At 32.6% G+C, this 26,564-nt stretch overlaps 3 protein-coding genes and 2 non-coding genes across 8 annotated transcripts; 3 read left to right on the forward strand and 2 right to left on the reverse strand.

Moving 5' to 3' along the window:
* The first annotated feature begins 476 nt into the window (after positions 1–476).
* Positions 477–562, forward strand: TRNAY-GUA. Its single transcript is given in 2 exon segments — positions 477–513; positions 527–562. It is a non-coding gene; the product is annotated as a tRNA-Tyr (tRNA).
* Positions 563–2,452: 1,890 nt separating this feature from the next.
* Positions 2,453–2,538, forward strand: TRNAY-GUA. The gene is given in 2 exon segments: positions 2,453–2,489; positions 2,503–2,538. It is a non-coding gene; the product is annotated as a tRNA-Tyr (tRNA).
* A 26-nt stretch (positions 2,539–2,564) lies between these two features.
* On the reverse strand, positions 2,565–5,764 carry LOC123908534 (monoacylglycerol lipase ABHD6-like). Its single transcript, XM_045959201.1, has 4 exons — positions 4,948–5,764; positions 3,311–3,403; positions 3,151–3,218; positions 2,565–3,062 (listed from the first exon to the last, which is right to left on the reverse strand). The coding sequence occupies exons 1-4, from the start codon at positions 5,578–5,580 to the stop codon at positions 2,894–2,896; spliced, it is 963 nt and encodes a 320-aa protein (XP_045815157.1). The 5' UTR covers positions 5,581–5,764; the 3' UTR covers positions 2,565–2,893.
* Positions 5,765–8,010: 2,246 nt separating this feature from the next.
* LOC123906194 (probable LRR receptor-like serine/threonine-protein kinase At5g10290) lies at positions 8,011–15,128 on the forward strand. 4 transcript variants are annotated; one of them, XM_045956049.1, is made up of 13 exons: positions 8,518–8,652; positions 10,259–10,963; positions 11,060–11,204; positions 11,387–11,519; positions 11,643–11,714; positions 12,122–12,265; positions 12,372–12,443; positions 12,540–12,605; positions 13,315–13,385; positions 13,460–13,591; positions 13,686–14,027; positions 14,093–14,487; positions 14,636–15,128. In XM_045956049.1, exons 5-13 carry the CDS (start codon positions 11,656–11,658, stop codon positions 14,948–14,950), a joined length of 1,596 nt encoding a protein of 531 aa, XP_045812005.1. In that variant the 5' UTR covers positions 8,518–8,652; positions 10,259–10,963; positions 11,060–11,204; positions 11,387–11,519; positions 11,643–11,655; the 3' UTR covers positions 14,951–15,128. The 4 variants fall into 4 exon arrangements, with proteins under 4 accessions (XP_045812003.1, XP_045812004.1, XP_045812005.1 ...); XM_045956047.1 differs by lacking the exons at positions 10,259–10,963; positions 11,060–11,204 and adding an exon at positions 8,011–8,128 and having other exon boundaries at positions 8,467–8,652; XM_045956048.1 differs by lacking the exons at positions 10,259–10,963; positions 11,060–11,204 and adding an exon at positions 8,011–8,124 and having other exon boundaries at positions 8,467–8,652.
* Positions 15,129–21,282: 6,154 nt separating this feature from the next.
* LOC123906196 (protein SENSITIVE TO PROTON RHIZOTOXICITY 1-like) lies at positions 21,283–22,819 on the reverse strand. The gene has a single exon (XM_045956051.1). It carries the CDS (start codon positions 22,679–22,681, stop codon positions 21,638–21,640), a length of 1,044 nt encoding a protein of 347 aa, XP_045812007.1. The 5' UTR covers positions 22,682–22,819; the 3' UTR covers positions 21,283–21,637.
* Between the last annotated feature and the right edge of the window lie 3,745 nt (positions 22,820–26,564).

The raw sequence follows: 26,564 nt of genomic DNA on the forward strand, positions 1-26,564 counted from the left end.
TCACTCATATAAAATAATCATGTACTTTTATGTCATTTTATGATTACAAAAACTAATTTTATCAAACACTTTAATTTCATTCTACTAGCTTTTCAAGAATTAGTATACCTCAAGAATCAAACTCAACTCAGATTCTCCTAAATGTTAAGAGGAACTTATTATCCATTCGAAGTCACGTTTGAGTTAAGGTAGATTTATTATCCTTTCGAAGTCACATCTGACATAAGAGTTAGATATTAAATCGGTGTTCACTTATTAAAAATTTCTAACTTTTATTTTAGTTTGATTTGATAGAAGATGTCCAAATTTTTTACCAATAAAATTAAGTGGTTCTAAAAGATATTTAATTTGATCATAAGAAAACTATTTTAAAAAAAGTTAAATTTTGAAAATGTTACAAAAAAAAAAAAATAGAAGTAGTAATCACGATGTTGATGATGTATATATATAGAAGATTGTGGAAATGATAGCATCAACCGACCTTAGCTCAGTTGGTAGAGCGGAGGACTGTAGTTGGAATGCTGTTATCCTTAGGTCGCTGGTTCGAATCCGGCAGGTCGGATTTTTTTTGATATAGTTTTAATTAATTTTTTATACCATTCAACAACGGTATATAAATATGAAAACTTAAATATTATTCATTGAGTTTCAGATGCATATAAAATACTAGTAATTTATTTATGAGTATGAGCCTACTCATTCATCATCTTGCAATCAACCATATAAAAATATGAAAACCTATTATTTGTCAATAATACAGTGATATATACACGCTTTATATGTTCCAAATTCCTTCCAATATACTAGGAGATAAACCGAACTAGCCTATGATACAACAAAAATCCTGTACTAGATAATCCATAATGAAGATAACTTATTCTAATTCTTAGGCTTCAACTTTCTACTCCCCCTTATTATGATCATTGTTGTGGTTTTCTTGTTTATAAGTTGTGAAGGGATCAATGAGGAAGGATTTCAAATTCTTGTACAATTCCTGCATTCTCAATTGCCACTAAGTTCTGCTTCGGCTTTCTAAATTGGATTTAAAATTGTAATTCATACATATTACTTCAACCCCCACAACTAGACCAAATTTAGAGGCTTAAATTTTAGGATTTTTAACCTCTCTAAATCGGGTTCATGAGTTACAACTAGACAAAGTGGATTTTTAACTAGCTAGATTCCAAACGCGTGGTAATAGCAATTGGTTAGACGTCCTACTATTCGGTGATATTATCTCATATTGTAGGCATATTTTGTCACAAGAGGGGAGGTAGAGAATTTTAATTAAATATGTGTTTGGTTCACAAGAGGAGATGAGGGATTTTATAACTAATTTACATTTTTATCCTTATAATCTTAAAACAATATCATAATAATAAATCATACCACAAATTTGGTAAAAAATAAAATAAAAAATATACCACACATGAATTGAGTTATATCTCTTCGACACAAGTTAAACTATTTATTGATAATAATTTTTCAACCCTGATAAGATAATCAATGTAATCCAATGAGACATTTATAAAATTAAATTCTACAAAAATATATAAAATAATTTATTAAGACAAATATATATCATACAATGTAATACACTAAAACAATAAATTATAATATATAGAATGTGAACTACAAGAACGGGAAAAAAAAATTAAGTGATGAAATCAATAAACTAGCAAAGAAAAATAATGTGAGCATGTTAACAATAATAATTGAACAAGTGAACTACAGGAACGAAAAAAAAATAAAAAAAATTGTAGGTATAATCGATTAAGTAGGAGAATGAGCAAAACAAAAAAGAAATTACCTAATAAAATCTTAAAAAATACAATAACGGTAATTTTGGAATTTTAAAATTGTATTGAGGATAAATTTTTTTTTTGAACCATGTATTGAGGATAACTTGGTGAATGTAATAAATATTAAAAGAGCTCACTTCCCCTCCCCTCCAAATCCCCCCAACTTGGGGGGAAACAAAAAGTGGGTTTAGGAGGGATTTTGCTCACCTCCTTTCACCTCCCCTCCTAAAAATTGAACCAAACACATTTCATTAAAATTTTCCCCTCACCTCCCCTCCCCTCCATTTACCTCGAACCAAACACACCCTTAGCCTTTCAGGATTAGGTTTCACATGTGTCCAAGGTCTAATGGAATAAGTTTAAATAAACTGCTGAAGATCTCTCATGGGCTTAACTGAATGGTCCAACCCATTACGGTCCATTTAAAAACAAAACCCAATTATATAATTTATCAATATTAAGTGCTTAATAACAATAAGACCATAATTAAAGAAGAAGAAAAAACAATTTTTGTGAGGTATTTGACATGGCACCACGTTAGCAGATATCATGCATGCAGTTAACTGCCATGTCATCAAATTAGACGGAGTAAACATAGGGGTATTTGACATTTCACTCTATATATACTTTCGAGGAAAATAAATCACCCACCGACCTTAGCTCAGTTGGTAGAGCGGAGGACTGTAGTTGGAATGCTGAAATCCTTAGGTCGCTGGTTCGAATCCGGCAGGTCGGATTTTTTTTTATAGTTATTTTGTATCATTAACAGCAACCATTATGTTTTTTTCCAATGAGTATGAATGGAATATTTATGAGTATGAGGCTACACATTCAGCATTTTTTTTATTTTGGTTACATTCAGCATTCTGCACATGCATTTTGCAATACATTAACAACAAGAGTATATGAATATCTATATTGACCAAAAAAAGTAAAATGAAAACCCATATTTTTTTTCCATTGAGTATTTGAGTTGCACATGCAAATAAAATACTACTAGTAGATATAGCAGTAGTTGTTGATCATTGCTAATCTTATACTACATAATCAATAATGCAGAGAACTTGTTCTAATTCTCAGGCTTAAACTTTCTACTCCACCTTAGGACCATTGCTGTGGTTTTCTTGTTTAGAAGTTGTGAAGGGATCAATGAGGAAGGATTTCAAATTCTTGTACAATTCTTTCGGCTTCTCTGCGTTTATTGCATGTCCTGCGTTCTCAATTACCACTAGTTCTGCTTCTGCCTTCTCTCCCACATGTCTACAGATAATGAAATTCAATACAATTAAGGTAAAATTCATAACATAATCGAAATAATAATAAATCTGAATATCGAACTTAAAATTACCGTTTTAATCGGTGTGCTAATTCCAATGGGAATACACGGTCATGTTCTCCCCAGATAATTAACATAGGCTGCACCATTTGAAAGGTTAATGCAATAATGCAGATGTTACCAAGTTAACTCAAAATAGAAATTCAGGTATACTAAAAAAATAAAAACAAACTTGGGTTATCTTGGGAAGATTAGACAAATTTCTGTCCTTATGCAGTGCTTGGATTAGTTCTTTCTTCTCCTGGCGGTGTTCTATACACATCACCTACGAGGATAGACTAAAAATTACGACAATGTATAAAATGTAACAGATGAGATCAAATGATGTAACACAGATTATGCAGCACAAACACTTGATACGACACTGACACATCGACATCGGCAATAACTTGAGAAAACTAATTATTTGAGTATAATTACATATGTCAATGTCAGACACTAACATGTATTAGACATCATACACACCTTCAATGAAGACAGAGAATACAACTAATCATCTACAACACATAACATTGCTCAAGAAACTAGTTGCAAATTATAGATTCAATGCCTCTAAGCTACTGGGGTGAAGCCTTCAAATCAGCAGTCTACATGATTAACATGTTATCTACTCCTCTTTTAAACAATTCATCTCGTTTGAAAATTTTATGCAATCAAATGCCTGACTATAATATTTTCAAAATCTTTGGTTGTGCTTGCTATCCCTATCTTAGACCATACAATAAACATAAATTTTAATTTAAATCTGAACAATGTGTCTTCTTAGGCTACAGTCCTAATCATAAAGTATATATTTGTTTGTCTCCTTCTGGCAAAATATACATTTCTAGGCATGTTAAATTTGATGAAACTCTCTTTCCATTTCAAGTCAATTCTAATCTACATAATCATGATTCTGACTCATATGTACCTATGTCTTCTGATCCTGGCCATGTGCCTTATCTAAACATGTATAAGATAAACCTATCTAAGGGATTTGAAATAGTCCAAGTTAGTTATAAATCAGTTAGGCAATTTCCAATTTCTATGCTAGTGACTGTTATGTCAGTTATGTTAGTTAGTGACAGTCACAACCCTTATCTTATGTATATATAGATCAACATATATCACTTTGTAATTCAATATACCATACAATCAAACATGAAATATTATTAAGTTCATAGCAGTTTTCCTAATAACATGCCCAATATATGTGTTCATACAACTATCTATAATGTCAACCAGGCATCTTCAGATATTTAAAAAAAAAGTTCAATATTTGTCAGAGTAGTCTATGAAACACCGACACATACCTCAGACACGACACTAAGACACTTGCCAAATACCAAACACAACTTCAATGGTTTTAAATTGCGGTCCGCATCCGCAATTGCAGCTGCAGTAGCTTCCGCATCGCACTGCAATTGCGGTGTGATTTTCCTTCACATGTATGACTGCATCATAACCGCATCAGGAGCCACGATTTCGGCTATGTTCATTCAAATTTTGTCACCAAAAAATAAAACTTATAAACCTCAAATTCTAATTTACATCAAATATAATGAAAAATCTTAGTTTTAACAATTTCTCAACCGTATATTTCAAGCACTTTTGAATAAGTACTTATGGAATAAATCGAGACTCTGCCATGGTTGTTAAATAGTATAGTGGTGTCATTTTATATAGTCTTTGAAAATTTAAAACGATTTCACGCAACAGCTGCATTGCACGTCACAGCAACCGCAATGACCGCATCCGCGACCGCAATTGCAATTTAAAACTATCCAAAATGTTTATGCAAATTATGCTACATAGAGAGAAACCACTTACTTCAATGAAATCATTAAGAAACCAATTAGGCAAGGTTCTAATAGGCTTAAAAAAAGTAAGGTTAACCAACTCCTTAATCATTTCTGGTGTCTGAGGCAACAAAACACTAACAGCTTCATCAACACTTTTCACCTGAAACAACCCATCATCCATATCCTTATCTTCCATACAAACTCCAGCACAACAAACCACCAATTTCACCACCTTCTCCGGAAACATCGCCGCCATACTATACGCCACAAATCCACCATAACTCAACCCAATCACACTCATTCTAGTCACACCATGACCCTCCAACAAACCCATAACACACTTAGCTTGAAACTGTTCAGATCTTTCGGGTCGGGCCGTGGTTGAATCCCCGAAGAAAACCAAGTCGGGTACGTAGACATTGAAGTGGCGCGTGAATTGTGAAATGAAACGGTTCCATTGCCACATTGCGTTGGCACCGATTCCGTGAATGAGAATAAGAGAAGGTTTGTGTTTTTTCAGTGTTTTTGGAACCCAACAATGCATGACGGTTCCGTCGCCGAGATCGGTGGTGGTTGATTTTAAGCCGGATTTGGAGAATGAGTGACGGAACCATCTGTCACTCCATGTAGTGAAGCTGAAACATCTGCTACTAATACCCATTTTTGTTTCTTCTAATCTTGTTTTTTGTGTGGAATTTAATTTATATAGAGTTACTAATTAGTGTGTTGTTGAAGTTTGATTTAGAAAGTGATTGCGTAATTAAGGAAGAGAGTAACGGAATGATGGGTCTCTAATAATAGAGTGGTTGAAGCTTGAAGGAGTGGAAGATTGAGTTGGCAAAGACAAGACAAAAGAGGAAAAATATGATATTAAAAAGGTGGGAACACTCCAAATAAACACCATACGTCACGTAATTAAGGAGTGTAATTTTTTATTTATAAGAATTATCCATTTCACCTTAAAAAAATAAAAATTATCCACTCCAAATTGGACAATCCATTTTAAATAAGATGTGTATCGTGTTTTTTAGTAGTCTAGTGATTAAAAATTAAATTTTTTAAAAAGTTAATAATTAGAGTATTTGAAGTTCGACCGACTCCTATAAATATAACACACAATGTTTGTTTTTACCAATTGAGTCAAACTTTACTCCTTTTGATGGATGAAAAAAAAAACACTAATATAATACTCCCTCCGGTCCTTATTATAAGAAACACTTTGACAAAATCACACAGACTAAGGAAGGTAAATTTTCTCATTAATGATTCTAACATTTTATGTTATATTCCAAAACTAACATTTGACTAGCATGGGAAATAGACTTCTCTAATTAATGCACTAGCATTATAATGAATTATTTGATTGTATTTAATAAGGGTACAAATGGAATTGTGTCAAAGTGTTTCTTATAAAAATGACCAAATAAAAATTCCAAAGTGTTTCTTATAAAAAGGACCGGAGGGAGTATCAAACTATCATAGTTGATGGTCGAACTCACTTATATGTTTAGACGTGAGTTTTGAGTCTTATCAAGATTAACTGTTTAATGATTCAATTACAAATAAAAAAACATAAAAAAAAACGTAATTAACTACTTAATAAACACATTTATTCAACCGTAAAAAAAAAAATACATCTTATTCAATTATTATTTCGTACCTATTTTTTTTTAAAAAAATTTCTTACCTATTATTTTCAATTTTTTAGTAACTCTAAATTTTATCCGTATTTATGGTGGTAAAAACAAAAAAATAAAAATAAATTTTGTACATATTCAAGATCTGATAACCACATACGAGTCCCTCGTTCATGTGCATACTTTACTTTTCTTTGTGCTATTAGAATTTTACTTTTGACTTTTAAGAGGGACAAAATCTTGATTACTAGTTATAAAGTTTTTTCAAGAAGGACTTAAAAGTTAAAACCATGTGGGGGAATACCTAATCCAAAGAGAATCTCTCTTCTCTTTTATACTTCTTTTTTTCCTTTCAAGAATTCTTTTAGGAGGTTTAATTAGTCTATTGGTCCCTTAAAAATATTTTAGGTTTTACAATGATCCCTTAAAAAAAAATCCGGATTGGTCCCTTAAAGAAAAAAAGCTCGGATTGGTCCCTTAAAGACATATATTTTTGCCATATTGGACATTTTTGTTAAATTTTAACTCCAAATATAACAAAAAATTTCAATGGTTAAAATTTTAAAAATTAATAAGGTTTTTGGTGGACCACTTACATTAATGACATCCACAATTCAGTCTACTAAAACTAACGTTTTTTTTGTAAAAAATTGACGTAAATGACCAATTGAGAAATAAATGTGTCTTTAAGGGACCAATCATGATCTTTTTTTCTTTAAGGGACCATTGTGAAACCTAAAATATCTTTAAGGGACAAAAAAACTAATTAAGTCATTCTTTTATATGTTGTTCAAATAAATTAAACTAATAACCTTCTTAAAAAAATCCAAAGCAAGTGGACATCTCAGAGATATGATGTAAAACATGGATACTTCTTTTCCTTTTTTTTTTCAAACAAAAAACATGATACTTCTTTCCTTATATGAATGTGAATAATCCTTTTTTGACAATGGTTCCGAGCTAGAAAATTCCGATACTCTAAAATTGCTTAACTATCGTGTTAAATAAATATATGACTCTGATATGCGTCTGTTTCGGATTAAGGGTGTGTTTAGTAGGAGAAAAAAAAAGAAAAGAGAAATAAAAATACGGAAAACGATACATGTACTTGGGCTTCTTAGGTGTCGAGTAATCCAAAAAATCAACTTACCAATGAAAGCGAGGTTTCAATTTCTTTTAAATAAATTATAATTATCCTATAAACTTTCAATTAAACCATAAATTTTGTAAAATTTATATTTATTATAATGTTATTTATGATTTAGGTATCATAAAAGATTTAGTGAAGTCTTTCCTATTTGGTAAATAAAATATATTACAACACATTTATGAATTTAACGGTGAGATTTATTAATTAATTAATGATTAAAACAAATTGCATCAAGAAAAAAAATCAAAAGAAATTTGTCTTATTTGTTCATACAAATTGACCAAAATAAATAGTGTGTTGAAACAAAGAAACAGTATTTTGACCTTGAAAAGAAGAGTCATAACATAACACAAGTACTACTACTACCATGAAAGAAGAAGCGAAGGGACAAAAGCTTCTTTTTCAGATTTGCTGTACTGTACGTAAGTTTCAGTCATGTTTTCTCTTCTATTCTATGACCTGTTTCTTTGTTATCCTATTTATTATGTCCTCTTCACTTCCACCGAATCCACTCATTTATTTATTTATTTATTTTTACCAACAAAAACTAACTTTAACTGTTCACTTCAAAATCTAAATGTTTCAATTATTATGGGTTTTGTTTGTTCTTTTCTTAGTTACTGTTTAACCCTGTTTGTTAGTGCTTGACCAATAGATAGCGTTGTTTTTGTTTTGACAAATTAATTCATATATTGTACTTTAATATTGAAGAATATAGTTTTTATTTAATTAATAATAACAATAATAATTGTTATTGCAGCTAGCTTAAAGGGTTGATCCATTGTTCTATGCTGCTGTGATGAAGATTTTTGATATGCTAATTGATTATTACTATTATGAGCATTTTGGAAGTGGTTGATGTTTGTGGAAATGAACTTGGTGTTTCTTCTATTGTTATTGTTGGCTAGTGTTTGTTCTTTTGCTCTTCCTCAGCTTGATTTACAAGGTAGTAAAATCTTTTGTTAACTTCAATTTTTGTTTCATTCAATTTCATTATCTCTGAATGGTTTTAGATTTCAACTTAGTAAATCGTGACTTCTTTTGCAATTCGATTCAATGATTTTGTTTTGTTCTGATTTCAACTTAGTAAATCGTGTTGTTGTTTAGTAAATCGTGACTTTTTTTTGTGTATTAACCCTCTGGTTCCTGGGGAAGGGGGTCCCGGTAATCCGGAGTTCGGCCGCGAGGTAACTAAAGTCTGACCAGGAATTGTTCCCACCAGGAATCGAACTCGGGTTCTCCCGAACAATTCGTCCTAGGGGGAGCTCATTAACCATTTGAGTCCAATGTCTTGGTTATAGACTTTGTTATTTTGCTCCTGAGCTTGTTGATTGTGTTGCACATCTTTATTAAATGATTATTTCTAGGTTTTCATTTATACATATGCTTCTCAGAAGTTTAATTTTGTATTTAATTTCAGGAGAATACATTATTAAGTGTGTTTTCTAACAGAATCCAACGATTTATTTTCATATTTTTACTAGATTGCCGTAGAAAATGCTGTGATTTTAAACATATCTAAGACTTTTTGATAAATTAGGAGCATCTAGATATCGAGAGGTAGGGACAGACACCCCAGCTATGCTGGCGCCACCATCCTTCCCCGTCCTCTATCTATATCTCATATTAAAAAGAAAAATAAATAACAAACTATATACAAGGGGGGGACTAGGCCTTTACCCCAAAGAGACAAGAAGAAAAAAGAAAATCAAGTAGTACAAGTTCAATCAACGGCTCCGCGAGCAATACATCAGCAGGCTTGTGAAAAGAAAAATTCTTCAAAGTTATATACTAATTTTCGGGTTTCCAAATCCACGAAGATTCCAGAAAAGAATCTTCATAAAGACATGTGAGAGGGAGGACCCTTCGAGCGGGCGTTGTAGGTCTGGCTTGCGCTTCTCACATTCTGTTTATTTCTTTTTTTTCTGACTCTTCGAAACAAACGGAGTTTCTCACTCTCTGTCATTTCTGCCCAGAGTTGTTTTACCACTTTCAGCTCATTTTGAACCGCCACATCAAACTCCTCCTCGTCATTGACCACTCTCGTTATTTGCATTTCAACAACAATCCCCTCACCGTCATCACTACAATCATCATCAATGATTCCAATTTGTGGCGCCTCCGGAACCTCAATCTTTTGAATAACCGGCTCATGTGAATGCAGCTCGCCATTTCCAATGTCATCCGAAACGTTATGCAGCGGCATACTAAAAGAAGTTGTTGGAAGACCAGTGCCCGTGGACATTTTACTATATTCTGCGCATCAGAATTGCGGGGCATTTTACTAGCTAACTGTTGATTTGCAGCATGCAGAGGCAATGTCGTTGTCTCCTCATCTTGTGCGTGTGACACCTCTGACATAACCTTTTGTGCACTATTATTATTATCAGTAGAAGTTGCAGGATTTTGACATGTTTCTAACTGCTTTTGTGTAGGCAGATCCCCTGGTGTTATTAACTGGTTTTGTGCAGGCAGGACTTTTACATGTGCGTTGTTATTATTATCACTAGAAATTGCAGGATTTTTACCTGTTGCTAATTGTTTTTGTGCAGGCAGATCTGTTGTGGCCTCATCTTGTGTGTGTGACCCCTCTGGCTGACCCCATTGCAGAATTTTTACTTGTTGCTAACTGTTGTTATGCAGTGGCCTTCGCGACATATTCCTTCTTGACAATTCTGTTGATCACCTCCGGCTTTGCCGTCTTGACATTCACTTCCTTTTGTTGGGAGTGAATCCATTTACACGCCGATATATCATGTCCAATAACATTACAATGATAGCAAAACGCCGATAAGTGCTCATAAACAATACCAAGGTTAAACGCAAAGCCTTCACGCTCAACCAATATCGCGTCAAACACTTGTTGTGATAGGTCCATGTCTATCAACACATGCGCGTAATGACCGAAAGTTCAATTCAATGTGGCATCATCTAATGCGAGCGGGGTGCCAATTGCACTCGCAAATTTCAAACAGTGTGCGCTGCCTCCAGTACTCTTGTGGCAGCCCCATGAGGCGAATCCAAATTTGAGTATGTGTCTGCCTCTGATTTTGAGAGCTAAAGTCATTAGTCCGTTTTGATACCCGTCGACCATGCCATTCGCATATCCTCATACGAAGTGAACTGAAATTCATAATAGCCCCTTCCCAACGATACCATCCGCCAAGGATTACTAGTTTTCCACAACCCGGACAATCTGATTTTCAAGTCTCAACCAGTTAACGGCTTATCACCCTTGTTTAGCATCAGTCTTCCATGTAAATTCTTCTTGCAATCGGCAAGCCCTAACTCGTATTCTTGTTGCGTGATTTTTATGCTCAAAGATTCGCCTTTAACTCACTTGTATCTCACAGGAATCATGTAACACTTCTGCAAGCGAATGTGCCGGAACGTTTTTCACCGTGTTACCCGACGTGGGACTAGCCATACACGGTCACGCGGCCATGCTTCAATATCCTAGGCGCCGCCAAACATATCTAAGACTTGGATTTATTAAATGTGCATAAATCTAACTTCAGTTATTGCTATCTATATAATATATATGTCTCTATAGAATTTATTGAAAATTTCCTATAATATAGGTACTATATACGAACAAGATCTGTCTATCTAATTCCGTCAATGTTGCGAGTGACTTTTGAATCTCAGACTAATGTTTATGAACTTTGTGTTCATTACAGAAGATGCACTATATGCATTGAAGTCATCTCTGAATGCTTCACCTAACCAGCTTACTAACTGGAACAAAAATCAAGTAAACCCTTGTACTTGGTCCAATGTTTACTGCGACCAAAATAGCAATGTTGTTCAAGTGTAAGGTTTATTTTGTTCTTTTTAGATATTTAATCTAGAGAAAATGTTAACAATCTTAACCATATTGATGGCAGAATATTTTATGCCTGCTACTGTATAATTATATAAATTACTTCATTGTAGTTCACTAGCATTTATGGGATTCTCCGGAACCTTGACACCAAGAATAGGAGCTCTCAAAAGTCTTACAACTCTGTAAGTATATATCAAGTATCCACAATGTAGTTCCTAGTCTCATCATTCTTGGTGTTTTGGATTATATATAGTGTTGCTAACTTGTTATGATGTGAATTGGTGAAATCATATGGATACTTTTTTTTTTGGCGTTAACCCCCTGGTTCCCAGAGAAAAGGGCCCTTGGTAATCCAGAGTTCGGCCGCGAGGTAAGTAAAGCCTAGCCAAGAATTGTTCCCACCAGGAATTGAACTCGGGTTCTCTCGAACGATTCGTCCTAGGGGTTATCATATGGATACTTTTCAGTGTTATTTTTATGCATCCACTGAATAGTTGACTATAGTATCTTCTGTGTTTGTCATACATTCATTAAGCAAGACTCATGAGTATAATCATCGATTAATGTTTGTCATATATTCATCACACAGTTCTTTACAAGGGAATAACATCAGTGGCGACATACCAAAAGAATTTGGAAATCTTACAAGCTTAGTGAGATTGGATCTGGATCACAACATATTAACCGGTGAAATACCATCTTCTCTTGGTAATCTTAAAAAGCTTCAATTCTTGTAAGTATGATAGTCTGTTTCTAGGTTTTACAGATATATGATAATTCCTAGCATTTATCATCCTTGTATAATGTTTAAAAGCGGCTAATTTTGGTCCTGCAACTAGGACATTAAGTCAAAACAATCTCAATGGGACTATTCCAGAATCACTTGGCAGTCTCCCAAACTTGAGCAATATGTATGCAAACTACTCCTCGATGCTTTTTATTTTTCTACTTAGTACATTTCATTATCATTTAGCGTCTAATGAATTGTTCTTACTTCTCTTTTGTAGTCTGCTAGACTCAAATGATTTCAGCGGACATATTCCAGAACAGTTATTCAATGTTCCTAAGTACAAGTATGTATGGTAAATTAGTACGTTGTTGAATATTTAAAGCTCCATTTAATGACTTTCCTATTCCCTAATCTGCAAACACAAATTCATAATCATATACAACAATTACTGTCACCAACATAATCAAATAGTAGTCTATGATTCTAATGGTGGAAGATTAGAAAAGCGGTAGTTTTTCTCACTTTCTTGAAATATGATCTTTTATTTTGTTAAGATTTGTAATCATCACATATTATGTTTAGACAACATAATCTCTCGTGGTTCCCATATACTCATTACTTAATATTTGACGATAAAATACTAGAACAGTGGAAGCTTCCTTCACTTCCCTAACTTCCAGTATATAGGATTTACCAGACGTGTGCTCATTTGTTTAAATAGTTCATATTCCCGCTATTATGTAAGCACATGAAGAAATGGGAAGTATTAACGAAAACAAACTGATCACCATAAAAAGCTTATGTCTATCTAATGTTGCATAGAATGCTGAATTTTCAAATAACAACTTCCCATTTCTTAATCAATGCCTTAAGAACACTCATTATCAGGGTCCAACCCCCTTCTTTTTATTTTTAATATTACAACTTCTTTTTTGTTTTCGGAGTCCTTGAATAGAGATTAATGTTATTTTTTCAAGTTAGTATGTTCCAATTTTGTATTTTGATTTTTTCTGAGAGTTTTCAACTTCGTTTCACTGTGCTTCTTATCGCAGTTTCACTGGAAATAAGTTGGATTGTGGTGTAATTTATCAGCATCTTTGCACATCTGATAATGGAAATCAAGGTTACGTTTCTTTCCCTTATCCCTCCTCTCCTCTCAAGCAACAGGCGAAAAACTAATTTTCCTTCATTTGGCAGGATCATCACACAAATCGAAAGTAGGTCTCATAGTTGGAACAGTTATAGGTTTAATTGTTATTCTTTTTCTTGGTGGCCTTCTGTTTTTCTGGTGCAAACGGTACAAGCGTGAAGTTTTTGTAGATGTTCCAGGTTTGTCTTCCATTTTTGGTCTGTGCAATGTTTTGTTGATTGTTAGTTGTGAACTATCTATTTTTTTTTTCTCTTGTATTTCTTGTCTCTTTAGGTGATGTTGATCGGCGAATTACATTGGGTCAAATAAAAAGTTTTTCCTGGAGAGAACTACAGATAGCTACAGACAACTTCAGTGAGAGAAATGTTTTAGGACAGGGAGGATTCGGAAAGGTTTATAAAGGTGTTCTAGCTGATGGGACAAAAATTGCTGTCAAAAGGCTAACTGATTATGAAAGTCCCGGTGGTGATCAAGCTTTCCAGCGTGAAGTTGAGATGATAAGTGTTGCTGTCCATAGGAACCTTTTACGGCTCATTGGGTTTTGTACTACTCCAACTGAACGTCTCTTAGTTTATCCTTTCATGCAGAACTTAAGTGTTGCCTCTCGACTACGAGGTATTATTTTTACTTTAAAATTTGGCATATTTTTCTGTGTTTGACCATGTTGAATACTGATGCAGAACTCAAACCTGGGGAATCTGTTTTGGATTGGGCTACAAGAAAACGAGTGGCTCTTGGAACAGCTCGTGGCCTTGAATATCTTCACGAGCAATGTGATCCCAAAATTATTCATAGAGATGTAAAGGCAGCTAATATATTACTAGATGGAGATTTTGAAGCAGTCGTCGGTGACTTTGGTTTGGCAAAATTGGTCGATGTTCGAAGGACTAATGTAACCACTCAAATTCGTGGGACAATGGGCCATATAGCTCCAGAATACTTGTCTACCGGAAAATCTTCAGAAAAGACAGATGTTTTTAGTTATGGGATTATGCTTTTGGAGCTTGTTACAGGTCAACGTGCAATTGACTTTTCACGTTTGGAAGATCAAGATGATGTGTTACTGCTTGACCATGTAATACAATCTCATTTTTGTCTCGTGACCTTGTTTATTCCTCTGCGTGTCTTTGTGGCTTTGTATTATTCAGTTAGTACTTATTCAGTTTCTAAAGAGATGTGATCTCGGTTACTGTTTTTATCTAAATAATCTGTCTCTTATGTAGGCAAAGAAGCTGCAACGGGAGAAAAGACTGGATGTTATTGTCGACCGCAATCTTGATAAAAATTACAACATAGAAGAAGTTGAAGTGATAGTACAAGTTGCATTACTGTGCACGCAAGCAACGCCAGAAGATCGTCCGGCAATGTCAGAGGTTGTAAGAATGCTGGAAGGAGAGGGGCTAGCTGAAAGGTGGGAAGAATGGAGTCATCTGGAGGTTACTCGGACGCAAGACTCTGAGAGACTGCAAAGAAGATTTGCGTGGGGAGATGATTCAATTCATAACCAAGATGCAATCGAGTTGTCGGGTGGAAGATGAGAGGGGCATACATTTATACCATCATTTTTTTTTATGTTGTCACAAATATACCCTTTCTATTGATTGATTTGATCTAGAAATATGTAGGATAGTAATCTTCATTTTTTTGGCGCCTTAGACAAACTAAATGAATAATGTCTTTTTGGTTGAACTTCAAAATTAGCCAGTGATTCGTCTAGTAGTTGATGATTCGCCTAATAGTTGTCAACAATGATCAATGTCAAATTAGAAAACAAACCGTCTCCTGTACTGGATAACATCCGGTGCAATATCTACCTTTGATATTTTTTTTAATAATTGAAATTTATGCGCTAAAGGAAAATGAGTGGATAAGATAGCACATGACATGAAATGTCATTGGAGAGTATCTCCACCCGTCAAATTATGACATATCTACAATTGACCATTGTGACAATTTTTGAAACCAATGTTTTGGTTCATAAAACTCTAATCCTAATACTGGTTCAAGTCCAATATATCATTTTAAACCCTAAAAACCTCACACTCACAACGCTTATTGACTTAATTGTCAGAGTGTTTGCAAGTACACTCCTCACTTTTGGAACATAAGACATGTTGAAGATGTGAATCCAACTAAACATCACCGTTCAAATGTCCAAAGAGTCTCTTCTACCGGTCTGTCATCGCCATTGTTGTGAACATGAGTTTCAAATTGGAATGCATTGTATTCTTGAAGTGGGATTGTTGGTTGGTTCAATAGTTGTCAAAATTCTTTTAGCTCGAGGCATGCAAGAAACATGTTCAAAATATCTGTGATCAATTAACTATCAAACTTTGTGTTTGAACATTGAATTCTAATTTTATTTAAATGTGATCAATTTGGAAATAGCTATAGATGTCATCATATATCATATAGTAAAAACAAACGTGAGACAACATCATTCAAAACAAAAAACAGGTTGTAATCAAATAAAATTGTACATTAACAAAAAGCAAATTGTATTAACGAGTTTGAGTCAATAATATCATTTGCTAATCAATTACATTTGTTGGGTAAGAATTAGTCACAAAATAAAAATGTTTGTGACAATGATAACATGTGCAGAAAGAACAAATTAAATTACAAAAAAATATAGACCAAAAAATAAATTACAAAAAATAAATAAATAAAGAACACATTAATTCCTAGCTTGTTTATATAATATGATTATGATTTATGATTATCCATGATAAGAAGAATCTCAGAAACTCTAAGATTAACTTGAGTTTGATTGTTTGATGCAACAGCTTTAACCCATTCCCTCATCTTCAATTTCACCCACTCATCATCAGTCTCAGACTTAGCCTTTGGTGGCTTTATCTTCTCCTTGTAATCCACACCAATTGCCATTGCAAATGCTGAAACTTGATATTAACTTCTATCTATACCCTCACAAAACAAAATTAATTTAATTTATAATATTTAACAGCTTAGAGAAATAAATATAAACAAATGAAAAAATAATTTTGGTACAAAACATGAAGGTGTACATACGTGCATTATATATATATATAGGGAAATGTTATAACATATGGTTCTTTTTTGGCTGCTAAAAGGTTAATTAAATAGTTCACGGGATTTTCATGTAAGTGAAAAAGAAAAGCATATATTATTCTTCATTTTGCTTTTTGATTCAACTTCAAATTTCTGACTCTCATCGCACGAGTGTTAATTTCTAGAGATGGGCTATATATTCTCTGACCGCATGAACGGTATAGTTGGCTAATCACATTACCCACGCAAAGGGGCAATATTAGATGGGTTTTTTTTCCTTCTAAATTCATTTTAATTTGGGATATTTATCCAACAACCAATAAAAGCAAGATATATACATGTGAAAATAAAAATCAATTATAAGTTAATTATGCGTACCACATGCAAATTTAGGTATGTGGCTTGTTTTCATTGGTTGTTAGATAAATATATTTAAATTATCAAAGGGCAGAGCAAGTTTCACCTATTAATTATGTGACATGTACCAATATCATTTCACATACGAGATGTGTTATATTATATGAACATCAAATCTTAGGACAACAATTTGACATATTCTCTCTCTTCACTCACATCATGAAACTCGAGACATGCAAAAAATATTTTAAAAAGCAACAAATATAAAATTATTGTATATTTGTTAGATAATAGTGTATGAATAACATTTTTGTTCAAGTAATTTTTGCTGTGAATTTTGAATCTCTTGTTTAATTTAATAATAAGTAATAAAAATTCTAACAACCTTACCAACCAGGCAAATAACAAGAAATGGTAAAAAGGAACAAAACACATGAATTTTTTTTTACTCAATTCGGTCCAACAATACTTACTTTTGGGAGGAAGAGTAACTCTCTGATTCACTAATTCATCAATGTTTACAAGAGATAAAATGAATTATAAGAAATTAGCTACACAAGTTACCAAGAACAAACCTAATAAGAGCAATTGTGTTAATTTTTGGCGATGGACTAATCTCTACCCATTTCTCAATTTCTTCCCTTTGATAAGAGATTAAACAAAAGATATCAAGAAAATGCTCACAATTGCTCTCCAAGAGCAATACCCATTTTCTCTATTTTTTCCTCTTCACTCAAGAACAAAGATGAACAATAAATCACACTCTCAATGTATTTTCCAACCTTAGATCTACCACAAAGAGCATTTAATTATTGAATCTTGATCACTCAATGATTTCGTACGAAATTCCTCATTTTTTTTCTTCAGCATTCTATGCGCCCCACATGTAGTGTCATGCCTCTCGCGTGTTGTTTAGTCATGAGGGAAGCCCGAGGGATCATTTACATGTAGTGTCATGCCTCTCGCGTGTGACACGATACCAATACGGTGATACGATAAATTTTTTAAAATTCCCGATACGATACAGCCGGGATACGTTATTTAAAAATTAAATTTAAAATTAAATATACAAATGCACAATATATAAACATAACTAAAATCGAAAATGATAATAAATTAACATTCAAACTACTCAAACTGAGCAAACAAGTGACAATTACATATCTTGAGTTAAGTAAGTACTACCCAAAAAGAACATAACTAGTATTATTCCAAAGAAGACATAGTTGGCAATCCATAAAGAACATCACACTCTAACATTCATTATTATTTTAGAAGAAACACATATATTGATACTCGTCTGATATGTCCTGATATGCGCATCGGTAATTTTTTTAAAAAAATAATATTAATTACTCGATACTTCTCCGATACGAGTATCGGAACGTATCAGACGAGTATCGATATCGGACATTTATAGGACACGATACTTCGCGATTTTTGAAGTATCGGGTCTTCATAGCCTCTCATGCTCCAAAATTCCAAGTTCTTGCAAGACAAATTTGGACAGGATATACGTACGTTTGCATTTACATCACTGCCTCAATCATCAACCGTACGTCATTTAATTTGTCACATGATTCATATTAATTAGCATAATTGAGAAGAGAATTTAAGAATAAGAGTGACTTGACTAGGAGGAATATTCGTGTGTGTCATCACGAGTAGTTGAACGCCTCTGTTTTGAACAATCCCATATATAGTATAATTCCTTGTTATCATGTTTGATTTTTACAAAACCAAGTCAAATGTTAGTATAATTCCTCTGTTTACACGGTTTCTCCTTTCTATATATATCTTTGATCTTTGAAGAATACCGTACAACAAAAAGCAATCAAAAGTACACATCTTTGATTTAAAGATGGTTTCTTTAGAAGCATTAGCAATGGCAGACGCAAATGGTGTCGAATGTAGCATGGACATTGAAGAATGGGAACGTAAAGATTTGGAGCAATACCCACCACCCCATTTACTAGCCCAAGAAGAAGATTATTATGATGATAAAAGTAGCATCAATGGAGCCAAAAAGTACACTGATCAGGACAACAATTTAAATTATGGTCTTCCTAGTACTAATAACAACATAAAGGAACATGGAAAAGAAGAATATGGTGTCATTGTCACCAATCATGAAACAAAATGGAATAAAACTGTGGAAATTAGAAGGCCAGAAAAATGCTCCAGATTAATGACAAGAGCAATTGTAATTTTAATATCATTATCTTGTGTTATAAACACAAGAGATTAATTAGTGTTCTAATTTAGTAGATTTTTGTAAATCTGAAATAAGGATTACTAGGGGTTATCTATAGTTATTTATATATATCATATATGGTCATGAAACTAGGATACTTTGGTTGTAAATTTTGTTTACAAAGTTGTTCAGTTAAAGATAATCTTTTTAGAATTGAGAGTTTGACTTAAGTCAATCCTACAAAATTAGCTTATAAGATGAAGATTGTCTCTTACTTATAAACTCAATAAAAACATACTCTTATCGCATTCCTTAACTCTTTCACACCATAAACCATTTTACTTTCTTCTGCAGTGTTGAGACTCCAGAAACATCAGCATCAAAATTACATTTAATCAATCCAGGACAAACATCATAAATGACTAAGTGCTTGTTTGGATACACGTTCTAAAGCTCAATACGTGCATTTGCTACGGTGAAACGTGAAATTAACATGTTTGGTTTCAATTGTGTTGAATTGATTTAAGCCTCAAACTCACGTTTAACTGAAGCTAGTATTTCAAGCTTCTACATCAACCCAAACGCAATTCTCATAATTTTCTTTTGCAAGGGTTTCTCGGTTGATGCGTACCTATTTTTTATTGATGTGCCTGCTATTGTGTACTATCTACTATAGGTTAAATATAGGTAAAATTACACTACAGGTCCTTTATCTTATTTTTTTGTAATATTTTGGTCCTTTATCTTTTTTTGTAATATTTTGGTCTTTATCTTTTATTTGTAACACTTTAGTCCTTTATTTTTTTTTTATTTGTAACACTTTAGTTCTTTTTTTGTAACAGTTTGGTCCTTTATTTTTTATAAATAAATAAGATAAGGACCAAAGTGTTACAAAAAAAAAAGATAAAGGACCAAATTGTTACAAAAAAAAAGATAAAGGACCAAAATGTTACAAAAAAATAAGATAAAGGACCTGTAGTGTAATTTTGCCTTAAATATATTTCTATCCTATAGTTTCCTATAATTTCGTTTTTAATCACTGAAGATTTTTTTTTCACTTTTTAGTCCCTGAAGTTTTTTCCATCAATGTTTTTAGTCCATACTTTTAATTAAAATTTTGTATACTTCCACATTTTTTAATGGTTTTTGGTATTTATTTTTATAATTTTATAAGAACATCTCCGATAAAAATTTAGAATTTTTTAACATAAAATATTTATGAATTTTTATGTGCCAAAAATTAAAAATTCATTATGAACTAAACATGTTTCTGTTCGTATATATTTTTTAAAAAAACATTATTATTTACTACTTTTTTTTAGTTGCCTAGTGACTAGAAATTCCATAGTATGTACTTCTACTAGCTACTTTCTTTCTGAATTTCTAAAAATAAATTACAAATACTTTTCTTTTGCCATGATCCAGGTACGGAAGAATTTTTTTATTATTGTTGACATACATAATTTTTATTTTTTTTTATATATAAGAAGATAAGAAATAGAAATGAATTAACTTTGAATATACATATTGAAACCCATTTTGTAATTGTACATCCAAAATCAATTTTGGTGCAAATTATCCAAACAACATAATTTGATAAGAATCACTTTTGCATTGACACATCCAAACATAAACAATTTACTTAAACTCACTTTTAACCAAAATTAATTCTGTCAAACTCAATTATTCCAAACTCAACAAGAGCATCCACACATATTTGTTTGTTTTTCAGAAATTGTGACTTATGTTGATCTCCCAACTGAGCTTCGTCAGTTATCTAATGTGTTACACAAACCTTAGACCCGTTGCATGAACACATTCACCTCTCTGACAACCGATAACTGCCTTAGAATCAATGCAAATTTCTAATTTGTGAAAAACCATTTCACTTTAAACTCAATCTTAACTAAGAATAACTTTACATCGTTTTAACAATTGAGTGTTATAAGGATGACTTGATACCTAAAGTGTATAAACTAAGAAGTAAAGTGATAAAAGATGAGTAGTGTTATATGAACACAAAAAAGACCGGACAAAAATATGACACAACTTTTCTCTACTCACAGCACAATTATCGAAATGTGCAAAAAATATTAAAAAAAGAATAAAGTGAAACTTTGTTGTATTTTTATTAGAATATTGTATTGAAATAACAATTTTCATAAAAGATTAGTGATTCGATTTCCACACACGCCAAAATCTAACATTACTAACTCTAACATTGATTTAAATTAAAGTAAAAATATGCATCAACAAACTTTTTCATGCTTCCCAACTCCTATTTCTGTATGATAATGTGCAAGCTATGAATTGGCAAAGTGATAAAACTGGAGATGGTACAACCAAAATCACACTACAATAGACTACATCATATGATACAAATCTACTAATGGAATAATAGAACAAATATCCATATTGTGCAATATCTGAATCTGATGTGAAAATAATTGCTTACAAAAACCCACAAGAAATCATTATATGTTGTGAAACTAACTAACTAACTGGTTGGTTCAGTGGTGATTGACGCCTACGATTTGATCCTCCGCAACTATAATCGGAGGCAACTGGAACGACTTGGGCTTGATGCTAGAAGTGACTCCCGAACCAGATTAAACTAGTGATGAAATACAAAACTAACTAACTAGCTACCATGAAATCCCAAAACTTCCTCCAAACAATAGTTATCAATACACCCAAAATCATCAAAAAATTCTTCATCCATACCCAAATCACTTTTCTCTTTCTCCACAATAGAATCTTCAATCTCTTCCACTACCATAACTTGTTTCCCTTTCTCCTCACATTCTTCCAAAACAACAGCAGGCATATGACCCTCAAACAAAGCAACATGTCCAAACAACTTATCCTTCCTAGAAAACGTTGTCCCACAACAACATTTCCACTTACACTCATCACCACACTGTTTCATATGACTCTTCAAATCCGAAACCACTGAATATTTCTTCTTATTACAACGGTTACACGAATACATTTTCGGACAATGACTTCTCTTGAAATGATTCTTAACACAAATAACCGATTTTAAAGCCTTGAATTTCTTATGCTTCTTGTTTCTGTTACATCCTTCAAACGGACAAGAGAATAGCGTCGAACGACGACGACCCTGTGTTCCGTCGTTTAAAGGCTTCGCTAATGCTTCCGGCGTCTTGAATTTGTTCCCGTGTGCTCTCATATGCATCCGGAGATTCGCATCGCGTTTGAATCCTTTCCCGCAAATCTCGCAGAAATGGAGATGTTCAGCTAGTAATTCGACAGCGTCGAGTTCCACGATTTCGCAATCGTCGTCGATGAGGTAGTCGTCGCAGTCGTCAACTTCATCTTTAGCTGGTTCGATCTTTGAATCGAGCTTGGAGGAGGGCGGTGGGAAGATTGAGGATCCGGGAACGGTGAGATTTTGAGAGTAAGAAACGAGGGCGGCGGCGTTGACTATGGTGTGGTGGATGGCGGAGACGATCTGGTTGGAGACGACGGTTATTTGATCGTTGGTGATAGGAGTGTTTGTGTTGATGGATTGAGATAGGAAGGTTCGTAGAGAATCGATTCTGGTTCGAACCAAGGATAGGTTCCGAAGCGGAACTTGAGGGTCGGCGGTGTTGCTATTTGGATCTTGATGCGGGTGAAGTATCTGGGTCGGGTTATGGGAATTTGGGTTTGGATTAGACATTTTTATTGTTAGAGTAAGGAAGGATATTCAACGGAAGTCGCCAGGGAAAAATTTAGAGAGATGATAGTGGCAAGCTGCCAAGCACTCATTTCATAGGATTTGTTTCCTCTCCGACTTAAAAATGGAAGTGGATATCACGCGGTAATTGTTTCCTCCTCTCAAATTTATATTAATTGATTAATTTTTAATCCTAAAATAATAGTTATATATTGTTAATGTTCATAAATATCATATGAGTATCAATATATTAGTTATTTATAGGGGCGTCTTTGAGTTTTAGGAGACCCTGTGCAAAATATAAAAGTGACCCCTTAATATAATTTTTTTTTTTTTAAAAAAAAAAAACACTTTCGATTTAAATTGCGTATAATATAAAAAAATTATTTTTATTCTTGTAAACATATAGATTATCAATATTAAACCAATTGCATCAAATCAAATGGGATAAGAAATACAAAATAATTATCTTTGTTTAAATTTTATGAAAAGATTAAAATGGACTAAAACTATATTTACGAGTATAGATAATTAATATATTGATACTCATATGATATTATATGAACATTAACAATATATAACTATTAGTTTAAGGCCTAAAAATTAATCTATTAATAAATATCTGATATTTTATAGGTATAAATAATATATAAGTAATATTATAGGACCTCAAAATTTTGAGCTGAGGCCCTGAAAATTTTGAGGCCCGATGTCGTAGCACACCTTGCACATGTGTGCAAGCCGCCCCTGGTTATCTATACTCGTAAATATAGTTCTAGTCTATTTTAATCTTTGCATAAAATTTAATCTTAGATTATGATGTTCCTTTTTGACGTTATATACAAAAATAATTATTTTGTATTTCTTGTTCCATTTAATTTAATGCAAGATTTAATATTGATAATTTATATGTTTACAGGAATGTTTTTTTATATTATATGTAATTTAAATCGATAATTTTTTTAATTTTTTATTTATTTATTAAGGGGCCACTTTTATATTTTGCACAGAGCCTCTTAAAACTCGGAGACGCCCCGGCTCATTGTTATCATTCTCGTCATATTGTTTTTTCTAAAGCTACGTCTCTTTGTTTGAAGTGTCGGCTTTATATTCGTATATCACATAAAAGACTTTTGACATTATACCTTTCAGTTTTTTCATTGTAACTCCAATGTACGTTATTTAGATTGTAACTTCTTATATATATATTATTGTAAATATAAACCTAAAATATATTTAAATTTAAAATCTTTAAAAGATATCTAGGTATATTATTTTCTAACACCTAAGAATTTTGATATTTTTAGGGACCCCTAAAAGCAATTATTTTGGGCCCCTAATTTTTAAGGACCTAGAGCAGTCACCCTCTAGGCCCTTCCTCGGATACGACTCTTGTGGTGGATGTATAAATTGATTGGAAAAATTGTCAAACAAAACCTCACTCTAGCTAAAAAGAATCTTACTACTCATCGGGGACGGACACATTAAGGGGCTGTGTGTGGCTAAAGCCACACCAGATTTTTCATTTTTTTTTTATAAAAATATATGTAGTGAAAGAGAAAAATTGTGTGAGTAGTTATCGTGTGGCATTGGTTAGCCCAACAACCATTTTGCATGATTATTTTCATTCTTTATATAATATTAGTCGGTATAAGTTGGATACAGTCTTTTTCATTATTATTATTATTATTATTATTATTATTATTATTATTATTATTATTATTATTATTATTCATCAAATACATCATTTAGTTTTTTAGGACATATCGTTTGGTAGAGTTCGAGTTCGATTTTTAGTGGGAACAATTTTTAGCCAGATTTTTCTAACCTCGCGGCCGGACTCTGTATTATCGGACTCCCTTCGCTCGGAAATCAGAGGACTAATGCCAAAAAATATATATCATTTATTCAATTAGTTTAAAAAGTGAATATTTGATTATAATTAAAGTAGGAGAAAGTAGTTTCTTAAAAAAATATACAATTTTTAGTCATAACAAAAATAATTGTATCACTTTAGTTTTTATGTTCGAGAGGACACAAATTTTGCAAATTTAAAAGGACTTTTAGATGTTTGTGCAAAACTTGTGGAAACAAATAAGTGCAACACATATGATTTGGTTTATAAGCTTTTGAAGTTGGCTTTAGTCTTGCCGGTAACAACTGTAAGAGTGGAACGCATTTTTTCAGCTATGAATTAATTTAGTAAAGAGTCTGCTATGTAACAAAATGAGTGATCAATGGTTAAATGACCGTCTTGTAACTCTTATAGAAAGATATGTTCTTGCAACAATTGACAATGATGTCATTTTAGCTCATTTACAACAAATGGATGGTAGACGATTTTCGTTGTAAATGTATTGTACTTAACAATATTATATCTTATTTTCAGTATAATTTAGTTCATTGTTTCTTCATTTTTATTTTTTTTTTGTCACATTTTCTTTAAGATTTTAGCCACACCAGATTTTCATGTCTATATTCGTCCCTGCTACCCATATGTAAGACTCTGATTTTTAGAGCGTTGAAGATGGAATCCAACCTCTAAAATATGGGATAATTTTGAAAGTAAATATCATTTTCTCTTAAATAAGTTGGTCTCACACCTGACAGAATAACTAATTGTCACGATATAACGAGTTATTGGTTAAGCCACTAAGATTGGTCTAATGGAGAGGAGTTTGAGTAGTATGTTGTAGGTGATGGTTAAGCCACTAAAAAAAGTTATATTGGTTATTATGCATGCAAGTAAGGAACTGAATCAAAACTTTTTCAAAAATAAAAGGTAGGGTTCAAATCTAACAACTGCGATATGATAGATCCATAGTTTTTATGGTAAAGAAAGTTTGCTAACTGCATGCAAGAACTCCATTTGCATGTGAAACTAAGATCCTTAAGATTATCTTTATTTATTTGTAACACGAGCATTAAAACATATAAATCAATTTTTTATACAAGATCATTTATAAGTCTCATGAACAAATATAACGATTTGCCCTCTTTGTTCTTCCAACTCTCGTAGAAATGAAATTTCTCCATAATTAACCATAAACAATATTTTCAATTTAGTACAAATGTCAAAACCCAACTTTCTAGCTCATAATCAAAACAAGTTGGTAAAAAGTGAAAACTTTATGATCTACCATTTAAAAACTATATGCATGATTCAGAGATTAAACATATTACCGTTTATCTAAGGAGTTTAAATTTCTTAACATTTACATCAATTTATTGTTAGTATATAAAATATTTTACTCGCAGGGACGGATGCATTAAGGGGTATGGTATGGCTAAAGCCACACCAGATTTTTTGATATTTTTTTTACACACATGTATATAAATATATATTGTGTTAAATATTATCTTTCGTTACTAGTTAAATATATTAATAAGGAAATTTTATGTTGTATTTTGTGTGTTTAATACTTTAAAAATATACTACTAAAAAATTATCTTTTTAATATTAATTTTATCTTTGATTTTCCCTTTTAGTATGCTTAACAAGTGTCTCGGAGCACTGTTTAACATGACTCATAAAAAAAGTTAAATTGGACAATTGGTCCCTTAACTTATTTATGGGTTTCGTATTGGTCTCTTAACTAATTAACGTTACAAATTGGTCTCTTAACTAATTAAAGTTACAAATTGAACCAATCGTTAGTTGGTTCAGTGGTGAATGGCGTTGAACTTGGTAGGAGGACCGCGGTTCGATTCCCGCAACTGCGATCGGGAGGGGACTGGAACCACTTGATGCCAGAACTGACCTCCGAACCAGATTCAACTGGTGGTGAAAAACCAAAAAAAATAAATTAAAGTTACAAATTGATCTCTTAACATTAATTATGTTTGACATATTTGTCATTTCCTTTAATTTTACACAAAAAAACGT

This window comes from Trifolium pratense, linkage group LG2, assembly GCF_020283565.1.
Source record: "Trifolium pratense cultivar HEN17-A07 linkage group LG2, ARS_RC_1.1, whole genome shotgun sequence".
In the NCBI taxonomy this organism is placed as follows: Eukaryota; Viridiplantae; Streptophyta; class Magnoliopsida; order Fabales; family Fabaceae; genus Trifolium; species Trifolium pratense.